The sequence below is a fragment of the Chamaea fasciata genome, unplaced genomic scaffold, assembly GCF_029207755.1.
Source record: "Chamaea fasciata isolate MVZ Bird 193981 ecotype frontalis unplaced genomic scaffold, bChaFas1.0.hap1 SCAF_3, whole genome shotgun sequence".
Classification (NCBI taxonomy): domain Eukaryota; kingdom Metazoa; phylum Chordata; class Aves; order Passeriformes; family Sylviidae; genus Chamaea; species Chamaea fasciata.
Window position 1 is genome coordinate 103,225,898 of NW_027094088.1, and position 15,685 is coordinate 103,241,582.

A 15,685-nucleotide genomic window follows, 5' to 3' on the forward strand; every position below is an offset into this window, starting at 1 on the left:
CCTAAGTATCACGTTCCCTAGTAAGGAAAAAGCCTTAACACTTTGCAGATAGAGTCCATGTACTGTCATTATTACTACTGTAAGTCTTCACTAAAAATTGTTCCCATTTAGGCTGACAGGATACTCAGCTAAGTAGTCACTGATGTTACCTGTGAGTGATTTTACCCACCTAGGGAACGCAACTTGACATTGCAGAGCCACAACACTCCTGCAAGGATCACAGTTTACAGCCTTCCTGACAACAGCCACTACAGAATCAAGGATGTTCACCCCATCTTACTCCAAAAAAATCCACATTCTTTTACTGACATTTAGCTCCCTGCAGTCCTTTATTCATACAGAAGCTTAAAAAAAAAAAAAAAAAAAAGCTTGAAGTGATTTACAATTAAGTTTATACTCGTTACCATCTTCCTCCCCCACTCCAAAACAGATGGTTCCAACTGCAAAGCAACACAAGTTTCAGACGTAGCTGAGCAGACTAGGCCAGATGAACACACAAAAGACCAAGAGTTTAATGCTGTAGAGGAACAGAGAAGAACAATACAATAATTTAATTTTGAGTTACACCCAATTTTGGTTAGCTGACCCTTTTCTCCATAGACACTGACAATCTATTTTCCCAGTAGATACCACAGAAACAATTTTAGTTGTGAATCTTGGCAGTAGGCTGTGCTAACTGCGACTTCATAAAACAAAGTGGTTCTTGTTTAGTCAGTGAGAAGTTGGTGCATTCACCTGCAGGGAGAAGAGAGGTACACACAAGTCTGTTACATTATAGCAGCAGTACACTTGGTGTTCCAGTAGTGTAATTTAAGATTGACACCAACCTCTTCTTATCGTTGTTCTTCCTAACAAGCACTGGTCCAGATGACACTTGCCCATGTGGATGTGCAGTTTGGGCTGTAAGACATTTCAGCTTTTAATTCCCTGTACAACATAATCTAGGACTAGAAGTCTGTGAGCTGAGACAACTCATGAGAGCACATGCCAAACTGCTGAGCAAAAACACAGGTGAGACTTGAGACACGCCTGTTTTCTTACCAAATCTGTGTTTCCCAGGATTGCATCTCCTTGGACAAAAACCATCTAAAGGCTGTTGCTTAGTGTTGCAGATCACCACACTGCAGTGGAAATACAGCTACAAGACAAGAACACTTGATTATGTTTAGGGAAGTCTTATTTGGAATCCAATGTATACCATTCATACCAAGGATATGAAGGTTGTGTCAAGGTGGAGAAGGTAGCCTCTCCCAGGCAACTAGTGACAGGGCAAGGGGAAAATGGCCTCAAAATGCACTTGGAACAGTTTGGTTTGGGTATTAGGTAAAAGCTTTTCACTGAAAAAGTGACAAAGCATTGGATCAGTGTCCCAAGGAAAGTGGTAGAGACAGTACCCCTGAAATTTTTTTAAAAAATAAGCAGATGTGGCAGTTCACAATATTATTTAGTGAGTATGATGGTCATTAAGGGCTGGTCTTGGGAATTTTGGGGGTCTATTCCAACCTGAATGAGTCTATACTTTTGTTCTGTGAACTGATCACAAGCGGCTGGTATTAATTCACCCCTTCCAGAGTGCTGTGCCTTCAAGGAGGTGTCCAATAGGCCCAGGCAGCACTGGCCAGATGAGCCCTTACACAGCATTGACGGCGTGCACCACCCCGGGCTCACCTGTTGGGGCTGCCAACAGCTCATGACAGAACAGAGACATCTCACCTCCTCTTGTAACAGAGATGTGTCCTGGACGAAGCTGAACATCCTCACTTCAAATCTCTTGAGGTGCTGAGGGAATTTTACTCTGAGGCTGTAATTAACTTTGTGGAAGACAGTTCTATAGGAGTCTTTGTTGTTTTCACACCTGTTTGGGAAAGTGAGAGAAAATGTATTTAATTTAAACCTTCAACCAGATCTTCAAACACAGAAAAGAGGTGAAATACAGCAAAGCTTCCCTCTCCATTTTCCTTGTGCTATAGGGAAATGAATAGCATCTCCCCAGTTCATGATCCCTGCCTTTGGCTGCAGTCAGGGTTGCTTCTCGCTCTTTCTTTCCAGCCAGAACTGTTAGCTAGAAGCCCTTCTGGCCACTCACAGGACCTGCTGCCCCCAGGAGGCACAGCCAGTGTGTTGACACCAACAGATTAGCAGCAACTGCCTGTAAGGTGACCTCTGCCACTTCCACCTCTGCCTCTTCCCATTTCCTCCCACCTGAGGTACAGCACCTTGTGCTGAGCAGTTACCAAACAGAGGAGGGAAGCCTTCCTCACCCGTGTATAAGGATGTGCCACTGGGGGAGGCTGTCCTGGCTTTGGGAGTTGGTAGCCCAACAGTCATCCAGGTTTAGGTCCAGTCTTGCATCTTTAGGCTGGAGCAGTTCAACTTCAAAATAAAGAGCCTCCCTCAGGTATTTTACCACAGGATATTCTGATTCCTGGTAGGGCTTTAAATAGGATTCCTCTGCAAGAGAGTTTTGATATTAGGAGCTCCCTTTTTACTGAGAAAATATTCGCAAATTTTCTGCTTCACTCTTTTTTTCCACTACCATTTACTCTGGCTCAGTAATACTAAAACCTGGGACAGCATACAAATGTCAAGAACTGGGGATATAATGGCAAGAAAGCAAGATCAGCAAAGAAATCAAAAATCTCAACCATATTTCCTGGCTCTGTGGATCCAGAAATTAAACACTCCTTCCTTCTACAAAAAGCTATTAAAGTAAGATTTTTTATTCAAAATTGTCTCAAAGGGAGTGAAAAGGAAAAATCAATTAAAAAAATCATAATGGCCATTCCAGTCATTGTGAGTGTTTGGTTCAGGCTTCAGTTAGCCCTTTCTGCTGGCATCAGTACCATTTTAAAGCAGTATTGCATCTTTGACACAGGGTTAAAACTATTTCAGCAAGTTGCTGAATCTGCTCAGCAGCACTTCAGGAGTTGATAGGAGAGAGAAGCTAGCATCACATTCACTACACAAAATTTACATTATGCCCAGATGAAGAAGGAAAACCATACAAATGTCAGTTATGCTAAGTTTGTTCCACTACCGATATTTGACCTTTTTTTTTTTGGCATTTTGGAATAGAAAATTCCTGCTAGAATCCTTAAAAATTTTCCACTTTATTCTCTGATACATTTAAAAGGCATCTAAACATGGTGCTGAGCAACATTTTCTACACTGCCCTGCTTGAGCAGAGTGGATGAGTAGGATCAATCTCAGGACCTTTCTGGCCTCAGCTATTCAGTGATTTTACAGAGTCCAATCACAGATGTTACCTTTGAAAAGCTTCAATGAAAGAGCAAGACAGCCAAACCCTGGCTTGATACTGGGTGGTGGGTTCTTCTTAGATTCATATGGAACATCAGCAGACTGCTTGACTGCATACGAGCAGAGAAACTTCAGTCTGAGAGAAGAGGTTTAGCATTAGAGTTTTTACAGCCAAAATAACATGTACAACCTTCCTTTAGGGAATGACACTTACTGGTATATGGGCGTATCATGGCCAGGTCTGAAATAGAGTACCTCATTTTCATATGTCATAGTTGTGCTGTTGAACTGGAAGATGTACATCATTACAATCAGTCATATTAGAGCCTGATTCGCGTTTGGCACAATATTTACATCCCCTCCACTTGACTGTCAGATTTTACTGAGCAGAGTATGCTTAGAAATAGCCAGAAATTACCAGCCAAGAGCCCAATGACCACAGAACTAAAGCTGACCATAGCTGACAGCTATGCCATAGTCAAGAAGAAAGTTTATTAGCTTCAATATGATAGAACACCCTAGAAAGGGAGTGCATGCATCCTGAGAAAAACAACATCTGGGTCTGTTTACTGAATCAGTGAGTAGAATGAAATGCAACAATGCATTTATGATGATCTGAATTCAGGCATGTTCTGATTATTTGTTATTTTGTCTGTTTTCTATTTGTACAGTATTTGGTGGTAGGAACAGTACCCACTCTAGTCTTTGGCCATGTAATCATTAGCAATACCCAAAGAGCTTCTGCAAGGTGCACAAGTATATCTGACCAGCACAAACTCACATTCAAGCCTACCACAAAACAATTCAGAGGTGTCAAACTGAAGGTTAGTTTCAGAAAGCACCTCTGATCTTGAAAAAATTTTTTTACTCAATAAGAAATTCTGCTCAACTGAATTTAGTAAGCTCAGAAAAAGAGTATAGATGTACTACTGTGCTGGTTTCAGCTGTGACTTCCATGCAGCTTCTGCTCACCTCTGAACCTCTGCCAGGTCTCGCAATAACCCTACCCCAAAGCAGAGTAAACTTCTTGTGACTAAGACTTTACCTTTCTGCTTGTTCCACAAGTGTTCACATTGAACTTGAAGGTTGCAGTCTTCTCTGTCACTAGACTGGGTTTGCACTGTCTGTCCCTCAAGACAAGCAGAGCAGTGTCCAGGTCTTCACCACCTACCAGTTTGATTGCAGTAATAATCACAGTGCCATTAGGCAGGCATTCTGAAAGAGAAATACACATTTTCACACAAATCAGGAATCAAACTCCTTTTGTAGCCTAACAACAAAGATGTTCTGAATGGATTTGCTGGCAAGTTCTTTTTGCAGCTCACAAGGAGCTCTCACTCTCTTCAAAAGGATTTTTCTAGCCAAGATATGAAATACATTTAATATTGACAAGTAGCTTTAGAATGACTAATTTATACGCTGATTCTCCCCACATGCCACCAAAACCCCCACCTCCTCCAACTCTCAAAACAACCACAAAAACCCTTTAAAAAAGCTCCTTGATTTTGGAGGTGTGCAGGGAAGTAGTGTTTCCCACTTCCTTCCCCCATTCCTGTACTTGACAGGATAGTCCAATATTTAATTTGAGTTGCCTTATGGCGTATTAACTGGTAGGAAATCTGCCAAGCAAACAGAGTGCCACACAACTTTAAAACCTAGAAACATTTCAGACTACAGGGCTTAGTTTTGCAACTCAAATAGCATTAACAGCTAATCCCCAACACGTTATTACGTATTAGCTCTGAAGGTGAAAATATGCAGGAAACTGAGAAATGTCTCCTCTGAGCCAAGGTGATGCCATCCTTCAAGGTTAAGTAGAATGAAGCCTTTATTGCAGAGGTATGAAATCCCTAGAGATGACAACCACAAGTTAAGCAAGAGAATAAAGACACACTGGTCAACTAAAGCATTCGAAAACTAAGAGGGCAGGTTATCACAAGCCAAAGATAATGGTGCTTGAGCAAAGTCAAATCCACAGGATGTATTTAAACAAGGTGTTTTTAATCCAGAAGATCACACAGAGAGATTTTCCAGATGTTTTGCAAAAAGATGTGATAAAAACTCCATTGCATGTATAGTTGTCCTTAAAGACATCCAGCCATAAAGTAAATGCAGAATACATTTCTTTTTTCCTTGCCTATTTCGGCCAACATTGACCAAGGGAAAATAAAATTTTCTTACGAGGGCAGAAAATAATCCTCCATTATACCTTTGAAGACTGTCTCAAAGAGATGTTTTATTTTGCTCACAGGATATACTGTGTCTTGTTGACATCTCACAGCTAGAACATGCCTTTCAATTTCTACATGTTGGCAGCCTTACCTCATAGCTCACATGGGGAGAAAGGAAAGGGACAGAGATTGCCAGGTGAGTGTCATTGTCCCTCAGAATGTAGTTGTATTTCTGTGCAGCCTCTTGGGTCAAGTGCCAGTCTGAGATGAAAGGTAGCCAGTTTTGGTCCACATTCCCATGAGTGATAATGAGATGAAGGTTCCTCCCATCACAAAACCCTCTTCCATTGGGCAGGACTGCAAAACAGCCAGGAGTCAGCCAGCTGCCATCAGTTTAATACAGCTCCCTGGGACTGGCAGTATCCATGGCTGAAGTCAGCCCAGTTCACAGCCAGAGTTTGCAGCCAGGTTGGTGCAGTTTTGCCCGAGCTCCACAAAGTTTACCTGCATCTTTCACAGCTGACAGCACAGTTACTGGGATGACAAAGGCCTCTATTGATGGATAGGTGATGAATGTGAGTGTGACATTCAGGCTGTATGCTCTCATGTCCTCTCTCATGTACTAGGAAAATCATATTTAGACATGAAAAATCACCAAGTGATATCATCATTTCTATACCATGGTGCAGTGTCTTAGCACACACCTCTTTTTTAACACTTGGTGCATCAAGTGGGACTTCTATTACATATGCTTTGCTTCCATTAGCATATCTGGTCCTGTGTATTAGGTAGCCATGCTCAACAGCTTCAGGTACAGCCACAGCAACCCCTTCAATGGTTAAGTTCACAAGCTCAACATCTGGGAGGAATGTTCCCACTGTAATATTCATTAGCCTCACACTCAGATTTAAATCTGAAAAGGAACAAATAGCTTTAAGCTCTTAACAGCACCAAAACCTCCGGCAAATTCAACGTTCAGCTACTTACTATTGGTTATAGCAACTTCTGCTTGTTGAAATGGTGTTTCTATTTCCTTGATGATAGTATGTTTGGTTAGTCTCCATTTGTTGTCTTCCCACTGATGTTCCAAGAACAGGTTGATGGTGTATTTTACCCCAAGCTGTCCATTGCTCACAGAGGTCTAGAATTTCAAATCAGCACCCTTTAGTATGGCTTGATTTTACATAAAAGTTGTGTTGGAGAATCTCAAGCTCAGCTAAACCTACAGCCGCAACCAATTGCCCTTCTTGCTCAGGAATCCTGAACTCTTGTATCCCTGTTTAGATTACCTCAGAATACTCAGAAGACTTCCTTTGGAAAATGATCTCCCACTCCACAAGTTTCAAAGCAGCAGGGGACTATTTCACAGTGAATAGGGCTGCTCCTGTAACTTCATCAGAAGTTTCAGTTGCTACACTTGCCCAGGACCCCAAGTAGCTAGATTTAGATACTTAGTCCCAACCCATCCCAAGAGCACATGGTCTGTTAGACTAATAGGTTATTCCCATGCTCTTAAGTGGTCTGTGTAAAATACAACAGAATCCATGCATCCTTTACAATCCAGTTAGGACTATTTCCAAGGAGTATGACATCAGGACTAATAGGTGAAAGCTCTGTGTTAAGCTGAGAAAATTATGGATCAATAGTTCTATGTAGGATTCTGTCTACCCTTGCTTGCATGAAAAGAAATTCTTCATAAAGTGGCAGTTACAAGTGCTTTCTTTGGTCAGGGCTTCTGGAGGTTTTAAGAAATGCTTTGCTCTCCCTCACTCCCACCTTTCATTTGAAAGGCACAAGATGAAGAATAATTCCTCATCAGAAAACAAACAAACATCCCAGAATATTGCTTGTGTGGCACCTAATATAAGTCACCTACCTTGTAATAACCACCTTCTGCACCTATTGGAATCTTCATTGTAATTGCTTTTAACTCATTCAATAACACATATTTCCTGGAAGCCATTTCCTCAGCAGAGAGTTTGCGTAGATCCACACCAGCTTCCACAAGCACATCCTTAAAGCTAGTGACTCCAGCAGAGAGAGGTGGAATATACTTTGGAACAGTCCAGGTGATGGTTTTGTTTGTGTAGTCCACACCATCTTAGGGACAAGACATGAAAGCTGTCAGCTCACTAGTTGTGAGTCTGTCCCTGCACATTTTGGCATTGGAGCTTGGTGCCACACTCCTTACCTACAGGACATGCCACAGCAGTGTCCAGCATCAGGATCACCCACTGGTATTTGTAAAATGTACTTGATCTCAGCACAGAAAATGTAATTCCCTGATCCTGTAGGGAAGGCAGCTGGTTAGACTTGCACAGCCTGGAAGCTTGTTGGGACAGAAGGAGCACACCAACCTCGACCAGCTGAACTTGGGCAGCAGTGTATGGAACTCGCAGCAGAACCCTGGAGTCTGTGGTGTTGAGTCCATAGCCTGCACTCCATGCATTGCTCACAAGCAGAGCCCTTTTTTCTTCTGGCTGATGAAATATTATCTGCCATATTGAGGCTTCTTCTGCCTTTGCCTATCCAGAGAAATTCATCAGTAGTTTAAACATGATGTTCAAAGTAACAGGTTTACTGCATTGAATGATTTACTGAGCTGAATTACAAGTTTTGTTGCCTTACTTTAAATTTTACTAGTGGGATATCCCTCCAGCTTTCCCCACCTCACATATACAGAAAACTTTCCATGTTAAGGGCATCAGAGAATAACTAATGTCACTAACTGCACTGCTGCAGACTCCGCACATACAGAGTCCAAGAAAAAAAAAAAAGCATCTTCACTTTTTTTTTCTGGGCCATGGCATCTTAGTTTGTGGGGTTGTTTTTTTTTTTCTTGGTTTGTTTTTTTTTTTTTTTTTTCCCCTCAATCTCCTGCCGGAGGAAGGATATTTTCCTTGGAGACACAGCCTACAGCTGTCTGTCCTTCTAATCCTAAAAATATACTAAAACCACTTAATAGAGAAGTTCTGTTATTGCTATTTATGTACTTTTTGAAAGTACTGCATGGTTAAAGAAAAGAAGGATGGTTGTGCTAGAGGTAGCACTAGGTTTTACTAGAAAGAAAACCTGCAGTTTTACTTCTGGGAATACAAGAGTCCAGTCCTGAGGTTCATCTTGAGTAAAGCCTTTTATAGTCTGTGGAACCTCCCTTCTGACAGAAACCTGAGGGGAAAAAACATCTGTAAGGGTTTTGCTGATTATTTCCTTGTCTTCAACACCTTACAAGCCTGTTTCAAGGGACATTAGCATTTCCTAGATGGAGATGCCACTATGCCTGGTGATTAACCTATAGTCTGCTTGATTTCAGTTTCTTTTTATTTTTCATTTATCTTTTACTTTCTATTTTCACTTAAGACCAGAGCTCGTTCTTGACTCTCATGTCCTCTTCCAAGAGTCCATTTCCCCCTTCTGCACTCCTCCCCAGCAAATTCAGCCAGGAAATGTCTTCTGTTGTCTCAAATAAGATTTGTCGGGGCAACATTCAGTGAGTTCAAGCTATAAGCTTAACCTTTTGAATGCTATTTCACAGTTTTATTAGCTACTATTGCTAATATAGGTTATATAATCATAATATAAATGTATCAATTTAAGATGCATACTGTGCACTCACTAACAAGCTGCTCACGGTGGGGCAGTCTGAAGCTGATTAGATTCTAGGAATATGCATTGGAAACACAGTCTAAGAGAGCATCTTGCAGTACTTACCTCTTTACTTTTAGCACTTTCCATAAGTACTTACCTCCATGTAGTTACTTTCACACATTAACTCCCTGGGACTCCATGGACCATAATGGCAACTTGCACTTTTCAGATGTGTTGTAGCATTGCTCATATCAGAAGTATGAGATGATTTGATTTGTATAGTTACAGTGAACACATCTTTCTGCATGGGCAAAGGGAATTGTTTCCACATTAGGCTGATTTTCTCTAGCTGAGCACCACCTACCCTTGTGATCCTAAAGCAAATTACAGAACTCACCCACCAGCCTCTGCACAGAAGAGCAACTCCATACTGAAGCACTATCACTTTCAACTTCATTAACTACACAAGATAAATGCACATAGGTGTATAGCTACACAGCAACATAAACACTTTGGGCAGCAGGTTTGTTCCTTTTGCATAGCCCAAGAATTGGACAATAAGAAAACAAACAAATCAACCAACCTAAGAGGTAGCTGATTTTCTGTTTTATAACAGTAGCAGTGAGCCAGCAACCAAAGTTTGAGTTTTTTACTGTGATGTGTCTCAGGACACTAACTATTGTTAGGGCAGAGAGCAACACAGCTGCCAGATGCAATTTCCTAATGTAATCCACACGAAAATTGTTGCCCTTTAAGGTCACGTGTGGTATACTTCATGTGTTCATCTGTAGGCCCTCCAAATGGCAGTACCATGGAATATTCTCAGACCTTTGGATACATTTGAAGAAAATTAAATTATTCTCTGCTAACAGATACTCAAAACAATATGACATCGCCATTAATGTCCATTAATAATTCAGCAATTTCTCACAAAGTTAGTGTACAGGAGCGCTATAGTCAAAACGTCTGTAACAGACTTACCTCTAAGTGAGAATGGCAGCTCAGTGCAGAAGCACGGAACTCAATATTCCTCCAGGTGGTGTAAGTTACTGCATAGCCACACTGTGCTGCCATGGCCTCATCAAGCTCCCAGGCTGTGCCAGAGTGATCTACAGGCAAATAAATAGCAAAGAGCTGTATTAGCAAGTATAACTCCTGCCCTGCAAATCCTTGAAAAGCCTGCTCTGGCATAAGGATTGAGCTCAGCCTGCTCTGAGACTGCCCAGCTGCATCCCCTGGGCTCAGAGAATTGCAGAGTGGGAAAAGAGCTGTGACAAAGTGCAAAGAAAGAAAGAATGGTCAAATTACAGGCACACTTCAGGAAGGAAGGGACAGGAAACACCTCAAGAGGGACTGAAGATGGAAAAAAACCCCAAATCACCAACACAGTGACAGATGACGACAGCAACATCAGGACGCTGACCTGTGGCTGGCACAGGCTCATGTTTCTCTGATGCCTGCCCAGTAGAGTCTCTTCAGGAGACAATCAACCAGGATGATGAACTCACTAAAGATTAGCTTGGATGCTTTTAATATACAAACCATTTTTATCTTTTAGAGCTTTTTAGTGTTTTGTGTTTTAGTTGTTTTGGGTTTTTTCCTTCCAAAAAGAACTGCTTTATGATTTAAGATATGTGAATCCCAGCTGCAGAGTGTGTCTGTGGATGAGTGAAGATGTCTGAATAAAGAACACATTTTAAGTGGGTTTTGACTCAAGTTTAACCTTCTAGAAAAATGGATGGCATGGAGAACTTTTTCAAGGCCAAATTTGCATTTTATACATATAATCTTATGGGAGGTGTTTATAGCCCAAAAGTATTATCACTGTGTCCTTCCAGGGCATTCTGTGATGCTTTTCACAGAAATGTACCACTTGCTGACTACTAAGTCCATAGCTAGAGGGCCCAGCTAATTTTTCTTAAACTTCATTAAGTATGCACCTCCACCAAGCTGAAGCCAAGAAAAGCCACTAATGCAAAAATAAATAATGTGCCAGCTTCAGCTAGTGAATTTTCAGAACAGTATGTGCTGTTATTAGAAAACATTCTTATCACAAAGAAAATCCACCAGCTTTAACATGCCTAGAAACCACCATGTGCATTTCAATTTGAGCCCAAAGATAGCAAAATCAAGTCTAATCATAGCTAAGTTATCAAAAAACAAGTTGACAGTAAAGGTTACACAGAAATCAAGGTAGCAGTTGGGTTTACTTATAATGAGATCCAACCTACTAAGCTCCATAATAGTAGAATAATCCAGGGAATTCTATTATAGAAGCACCTCAGAGAATTTTAAATATTTCACCATGTGTAATTCTCTCACCAAGTTCTTCTACATCAACTTACCAATAACAAAAAGAGACAAGTATTTGTCTTCAAAGTATTCTGCACTCAGTGTTATCCTCAGAAGGTTCCCCAAGCACTCTAAACTCATGGGTCCTGTGTTGGATGTATTAAAAAGCTGGTAAGATGGGGATTGAAAATAAGATACAAATAAATCTGCTACTTCCCAGATTGCTTTATAAAGTCGGTGTTATGTCAGTCATACATCTCTGGTCAGGAGAGGTGAGAGGTGTTTATACTGGCAGTAATTCCAGGAGAAAATGCTCCAAAATGACTATCCTCTAAGTAATGGTGTTTGATGATTTGGAAATGCTACTTGCAACAGCCTGTTATGGAAATAGGATTTTGGAAAAGGGTCAGAAACCTTACAAACCCCCCACAAAATAACCAGAAACCTTCACTCCTCTATTTACAAGAAGAGCCAAAAGCCAGTTTGGGTGGAGAGCAGACACAGAAGCTGTCCATCAGCCTACCCTGGTCACTTGCCCAGGTACCTGTGCCAGAAGCCAGCTGGCTCATACTGGAAAGGACCCCACAGGAGCAAAGGCAGCAGCCTGAGAAGCTCCAGTCCCAAGGTACCACCCCAGCATAAACCAGGCCATGGCTCCCAAACTCTTACAGGCAGGAAGCAGGTACACACTGTCCTAAGTGTAAGATTAGAGACCAGGGAAGGCTTCTCTCATTTGATATGCACGTGTAATAAATGGGGATTTGGTGCTTCAAACAGGAGTTTCAATGGCATCATGAACTAACATCAACTAGACCTTTTACAATAATGGTGCATTTTAAGAGCTGAGAGGATTCTTTTTCCTAGAGGGTTCAGCACTGTAGTTTGCTACTGATGAAGTTTACTGCTGAGGAAATTCCCACGTCAGAGATGGTCACACTAAGGAGCAGCAGACAGACGCTGGTGAACATGATCCCATTCCACCCATACTCCAAGCTACCAACTGGATTCAATGCAGAAGCTAGATAATTGCTCCAAGCTGGATAAAACCTTCTCCAGTATCTATTTACTTTGATCTTTGGGGATGGCCCATGCATTTTATACAGGACACACACTGAGTGAGGGCAGAAAGTTCCAGAAACAGCTCTCTGCAACTACTGCTTTAGGACCATCTCTGTTTTGTAAGGAAAGACTTCTGGCTAAGAAAACTGTTTCCTCTGAGGTGAATCACTGCTATCTTTATAATATTTTATCCTGATTTTGGCTAGGATAGAGTTAATTTTCTTCCTAGTAGCTGGTACAGAGCTATATATTTTGGATTCAGTGCGAGAATTGTGCTGATAAAAAAGTTTTGGTTTGTTGCTGAGCAGCGCTTAGCACCAAGCCAAAGGGTTTTTAGGTGGCTCATGCTGTGTCAGGGAGGAGGTACACAAGAAGGTAGCACTGTCAGGATAATTGACCTGAACTGGCCAAATACATGTTCTACAAAATAGAGTGTCATGACCTGTATATAAACTGGGAAGAACTAGCTTGAGGCACCAATCACTGCTCAGGGACAGACTGGGCATCAGTTGTAATAAGCAACTGTATTGCACATCACAAATTTTCCTTAGGTTTTATAACTTGAAAATTTAAAATTATTATAATTAGTATTGTCATATTTACTTGGTTCCAAATATTAAAATATTGTTCTCAATCCACAAGGCTTTGCCTGAGTCACCTCTCCATTTCACTGGGGTAGGAGGAGATGAGGAATGAGCAAAGAGCTGACTGGTACTTAAGCTGTTTCCTCATTCCTCATCTCCTGGGTTAAATAATGATAAAAGACTTTACCTATTGTATGGTGACTAATAACAATTACACTCAAGAAAATAAGAATAAAGTCCTTATTAGTTCATCAGTACTTGTTACCAGAGTGAGGAAAGGTAGAAACATTTGCTTATTATAGTTACACATAAAACTAAAGAGTGTAGTTTCCAGCAAATTCTTCTATGTTTAAAGTTTCTCAGAAAAACATTCAGGTAAGGCTGCCACAAGAGCTTCAGACTCTTCTGTAACACACACATAAACCTAGAAATCACCTATGGAAAAGCCTGGAAATTGCTGTGAAATCAGTTTACAGCAGCATTACCTGATGTCTCTTGAGTCCATGCCCCAGAGAAAAATATCAGTATTAGTAGAAACCTGTAAGAGAAGACAGGGATTAACAGCAGTTTCAGCTGTGACAAACTGATAACAAATTTCTTGCTCAGAAAGTTCTCCTCAGAATATTAAGCTAGCCTTAAGTTTAGAGCAACAGTTCTAGATAAGGCAATTAGAAAAAGGGATTTTCCTTAGCCATCACTAGAAAATTAGGGAAGGCAAACCACAAAAGTTAATACACTTAATGCCTTAAGTAAGACAACTTACGTTTAGTAGCCCTAGAGCTCTCACCTCTGCACCAGGCTCAGCTTCATGGCTCATTTACACAGCCTCTATGTGTGGTGTTTTTTCCTTTATGGCACAACACACACGCAAAAAAAAAAAAAAAAAAAAAAAAAAAAAAACAAAAAAAAAAAAAACCAAAAAAACCCCAAACCCTTTCTCAGTTTTGAATAAAAATCAAAGCCTTTCTGGCTTTTTAGTCTTAGGTTAAATAGAAAGGCTGCCGCATTTATATTGATGAGACCCTTTTTCAGCTGTTTGTCCTCCTAATTATTCACCTGTAATTCACATCACCTGATTATTTGCTTTACTGTTTAAATCTGTGCCTTCTTGGTTCCTAGATCTTTCTATTTTTATCTGTCAACTCCTAATTATCAGGTTCTCAGGACTAATTTGGTTAGAACAGGTTGCTAATAATGCCAGCCTGGTTGATCCCTCTGTGGGCCATTTACCTAAGAGTTGGACTTGATGATCCTTGTGGGTCCCTTCCAACTCAGAGTATTCTGTGATTCTGTGAAATTGGTGCTCTTCTGATAAAGCATGAGGTAATCCATCATTTTGCAGCTACTGTGCTCTTGTGGGGTGAGTTGACCCTGGCTGGATGCCAAGTTCCCTCCTCAGCTCGACAGGGGAGGGAAAATATAAGGAAAGTCTCACGGGCTGCGATAAGGACAGGGAGCCATCAGTCACCAGTGACTGTCATGGGAAAAAACTTGACTTGGGGAAATTAGTCTAATTTACTATCAATCAAATCAATATAGGACAATGTAAAATAAAAACTAGATCTTAAAAGTACTTTCCCCCTACCCATCCCTACTTCCTGTACTCCTCTTCCAATTTTTCTCCCTCATCCCCACCAGCAGCACAGGACAACTGAGAATGGTGGCTGTGGTCACTCCTTCCTCCTCCGTGGAGGACTCCTCACAATCTTCTCCTGTTCCAGTGTGGAGTCCCTCCCACAGAAGACTGTCCTGTGTGAACTTTTCCAACATGAGTCCTTCCCATAGGCCACAGTTCTTCACAAACAGCTCCAATGTGATGCCTCCTATGGGGTACAGTCCTTCAGGAAGAGACTGTCCCCCATGGGGTCAGAAGTGCTGCCAGCAAACCTGCTTCAGTGTGGGCTCCTCTCTTCACAGGTCCTGCCTGGAGCCCGTTCTGGCAGGGGCTTCCCACAGGGTCACAGCCTCCTTCAGGCACCCAGCAGTTCTGGTGTGGGATCCTCCTCTGGGTGGATCTCCGTGACTCCAAGGACCTCTGGGGGCACAGCTGCCTCACCAGGGGCTGCAGGGGAATCTCTGCTTCAGCACCTGGAGCACCTCCTGCCCCCTCTTCTGCACTTGGGTCTGTAGGGCTGCTGCTCTTACATGTTCTCACTCCTCTCTCCTGGCTGCAGTAGCCTTTTTTTTCCCCTTCTTAACTCTGCTATCCTAGAGATGCTGTCATCATCCCTGATGGGCTCAGCCTTGGCCAGCAGCACATCTGTCCTGGGGCTGGCTGGCATTGGATATTGGACATGAAGGAAGCTTCTGGCAACTTCTCACAGAAGCCGCCGCTGTAGTCCCCCTGCTATGAAAATCTTGCTACCCAAAGCCAACGTACCCTGCCTCCTCTGTGGAGGATTTTGCATAGCCTTCCCTGGACAGCTGAGTCTGCCAGAAGCAAATGTACAAAATGCAGTTTTAAGGCAATTGGGTTAACAAAATAGAAAGGAACTACTGACCTTTAAAATAAGAGGTCAAAACCAACAGTAAAACGAAACATAGCTAGAGACTGATCAGTGTCACAAACTATATGAAGAACTACCTTGTTGGGGGATGTGTAGAACAGCTAGAGCAAAAATTATCCTCAAATTTGGAGAAAATTAACCCAAGGTAGAAGTGTATCTGACCACAAACAGATCAGAGAAAAGGACCCTGCCTTTGCTGTGTGCTGAAGGCAGAGAAGTTACACCT

At 41.7% G+C, this 15,685-nt stretch overlaps 1 protein-coding gene across 5 annotated transcripts; it reads right to left on the reverse strand.

Annotated features, from left to right (window-relative positions):
• Positions 1-296: 296 nt before the first annotated feature.
• LOC136287332 (zona pellucida sperm-binding protein 2-like) lies at positions 297-13,840 on the reverse strand. Of its 5 annotated transcripts, none has more exons than XM_066179966.1 (22): positions 13,740-13,840; positions 13,438-13,490; positions 11,363-11,455; positions 9,999-10,126; positions 9,175-9,318; positions 8,514-8,597; positions 7,787-7,954; positions 7,621-7,717; positions 7,306-7,529; positions 6,417-6,570; positions 6,134-6,342; positions 5,934-6,051; positions 5,581-5,786; positions 4,991-5,108; positions 4,304-4,473; positions 3,473-3,546; positions 3,267-3,394; positions 2,262-2,451; positions 1,714-1,855; positions 1,042-1,138; positions 828-900; positions 297-735 (listed from the first exon to the last, which is right to left on the reverse strand). In XM_066179966.1, the coding sequence occupies exons 1-22, from the start codon at positions 13,760-13,762 to the stop codon at positions 732-734; spliced, it is 2,697 nt and encodes an 898-aa protein (XP_066036063.1). In that variant the 5' UTR covers positions 13,763-13,840; the 3' UTR covers positions 297-731. The 5 variants fall into 5 exon arrangements, with proteins under 5 accessions (XP_066036063.1, XP_066036062.1, XP_066036064.1 ...); XM_066179965.1 differs by having other exon boundaries at positions 8,502-8,597; XM_066179967.1 differs by lacking the exon at positions 13,740-13,840 and adding an exon at positions 13,716-13,734 and having other exon boundaries at positions 8,502-8,597.
• Positions 13,841-15,685: the final 1,845 nt, after the last annotated feature.

Excerpts from the sequence above, each read along its gene's own strand:
- LOC136287332 (XM_066179965.1), bottom strand. The coding sequence starts at position 13,762 with ATGAAGCTGAGCCTGGTGCAGAG. Across the intron at positions 10,127-11,362 it reads CTTGTCTCTTTTTGTTATTG|ATCACTCTGGCACAGCCTGG; the intron begins GTAAGTTGATGT and ends ATTTGCCTGTAG. Across the intron at positions 7,530-7,620 it reads TGCTGTGGCATGTCCTGTAG|ATGGTGTGGACTACACAAAC; the intron begins GTAAGGAGTGTG and ends CTTGTCCCTAAG.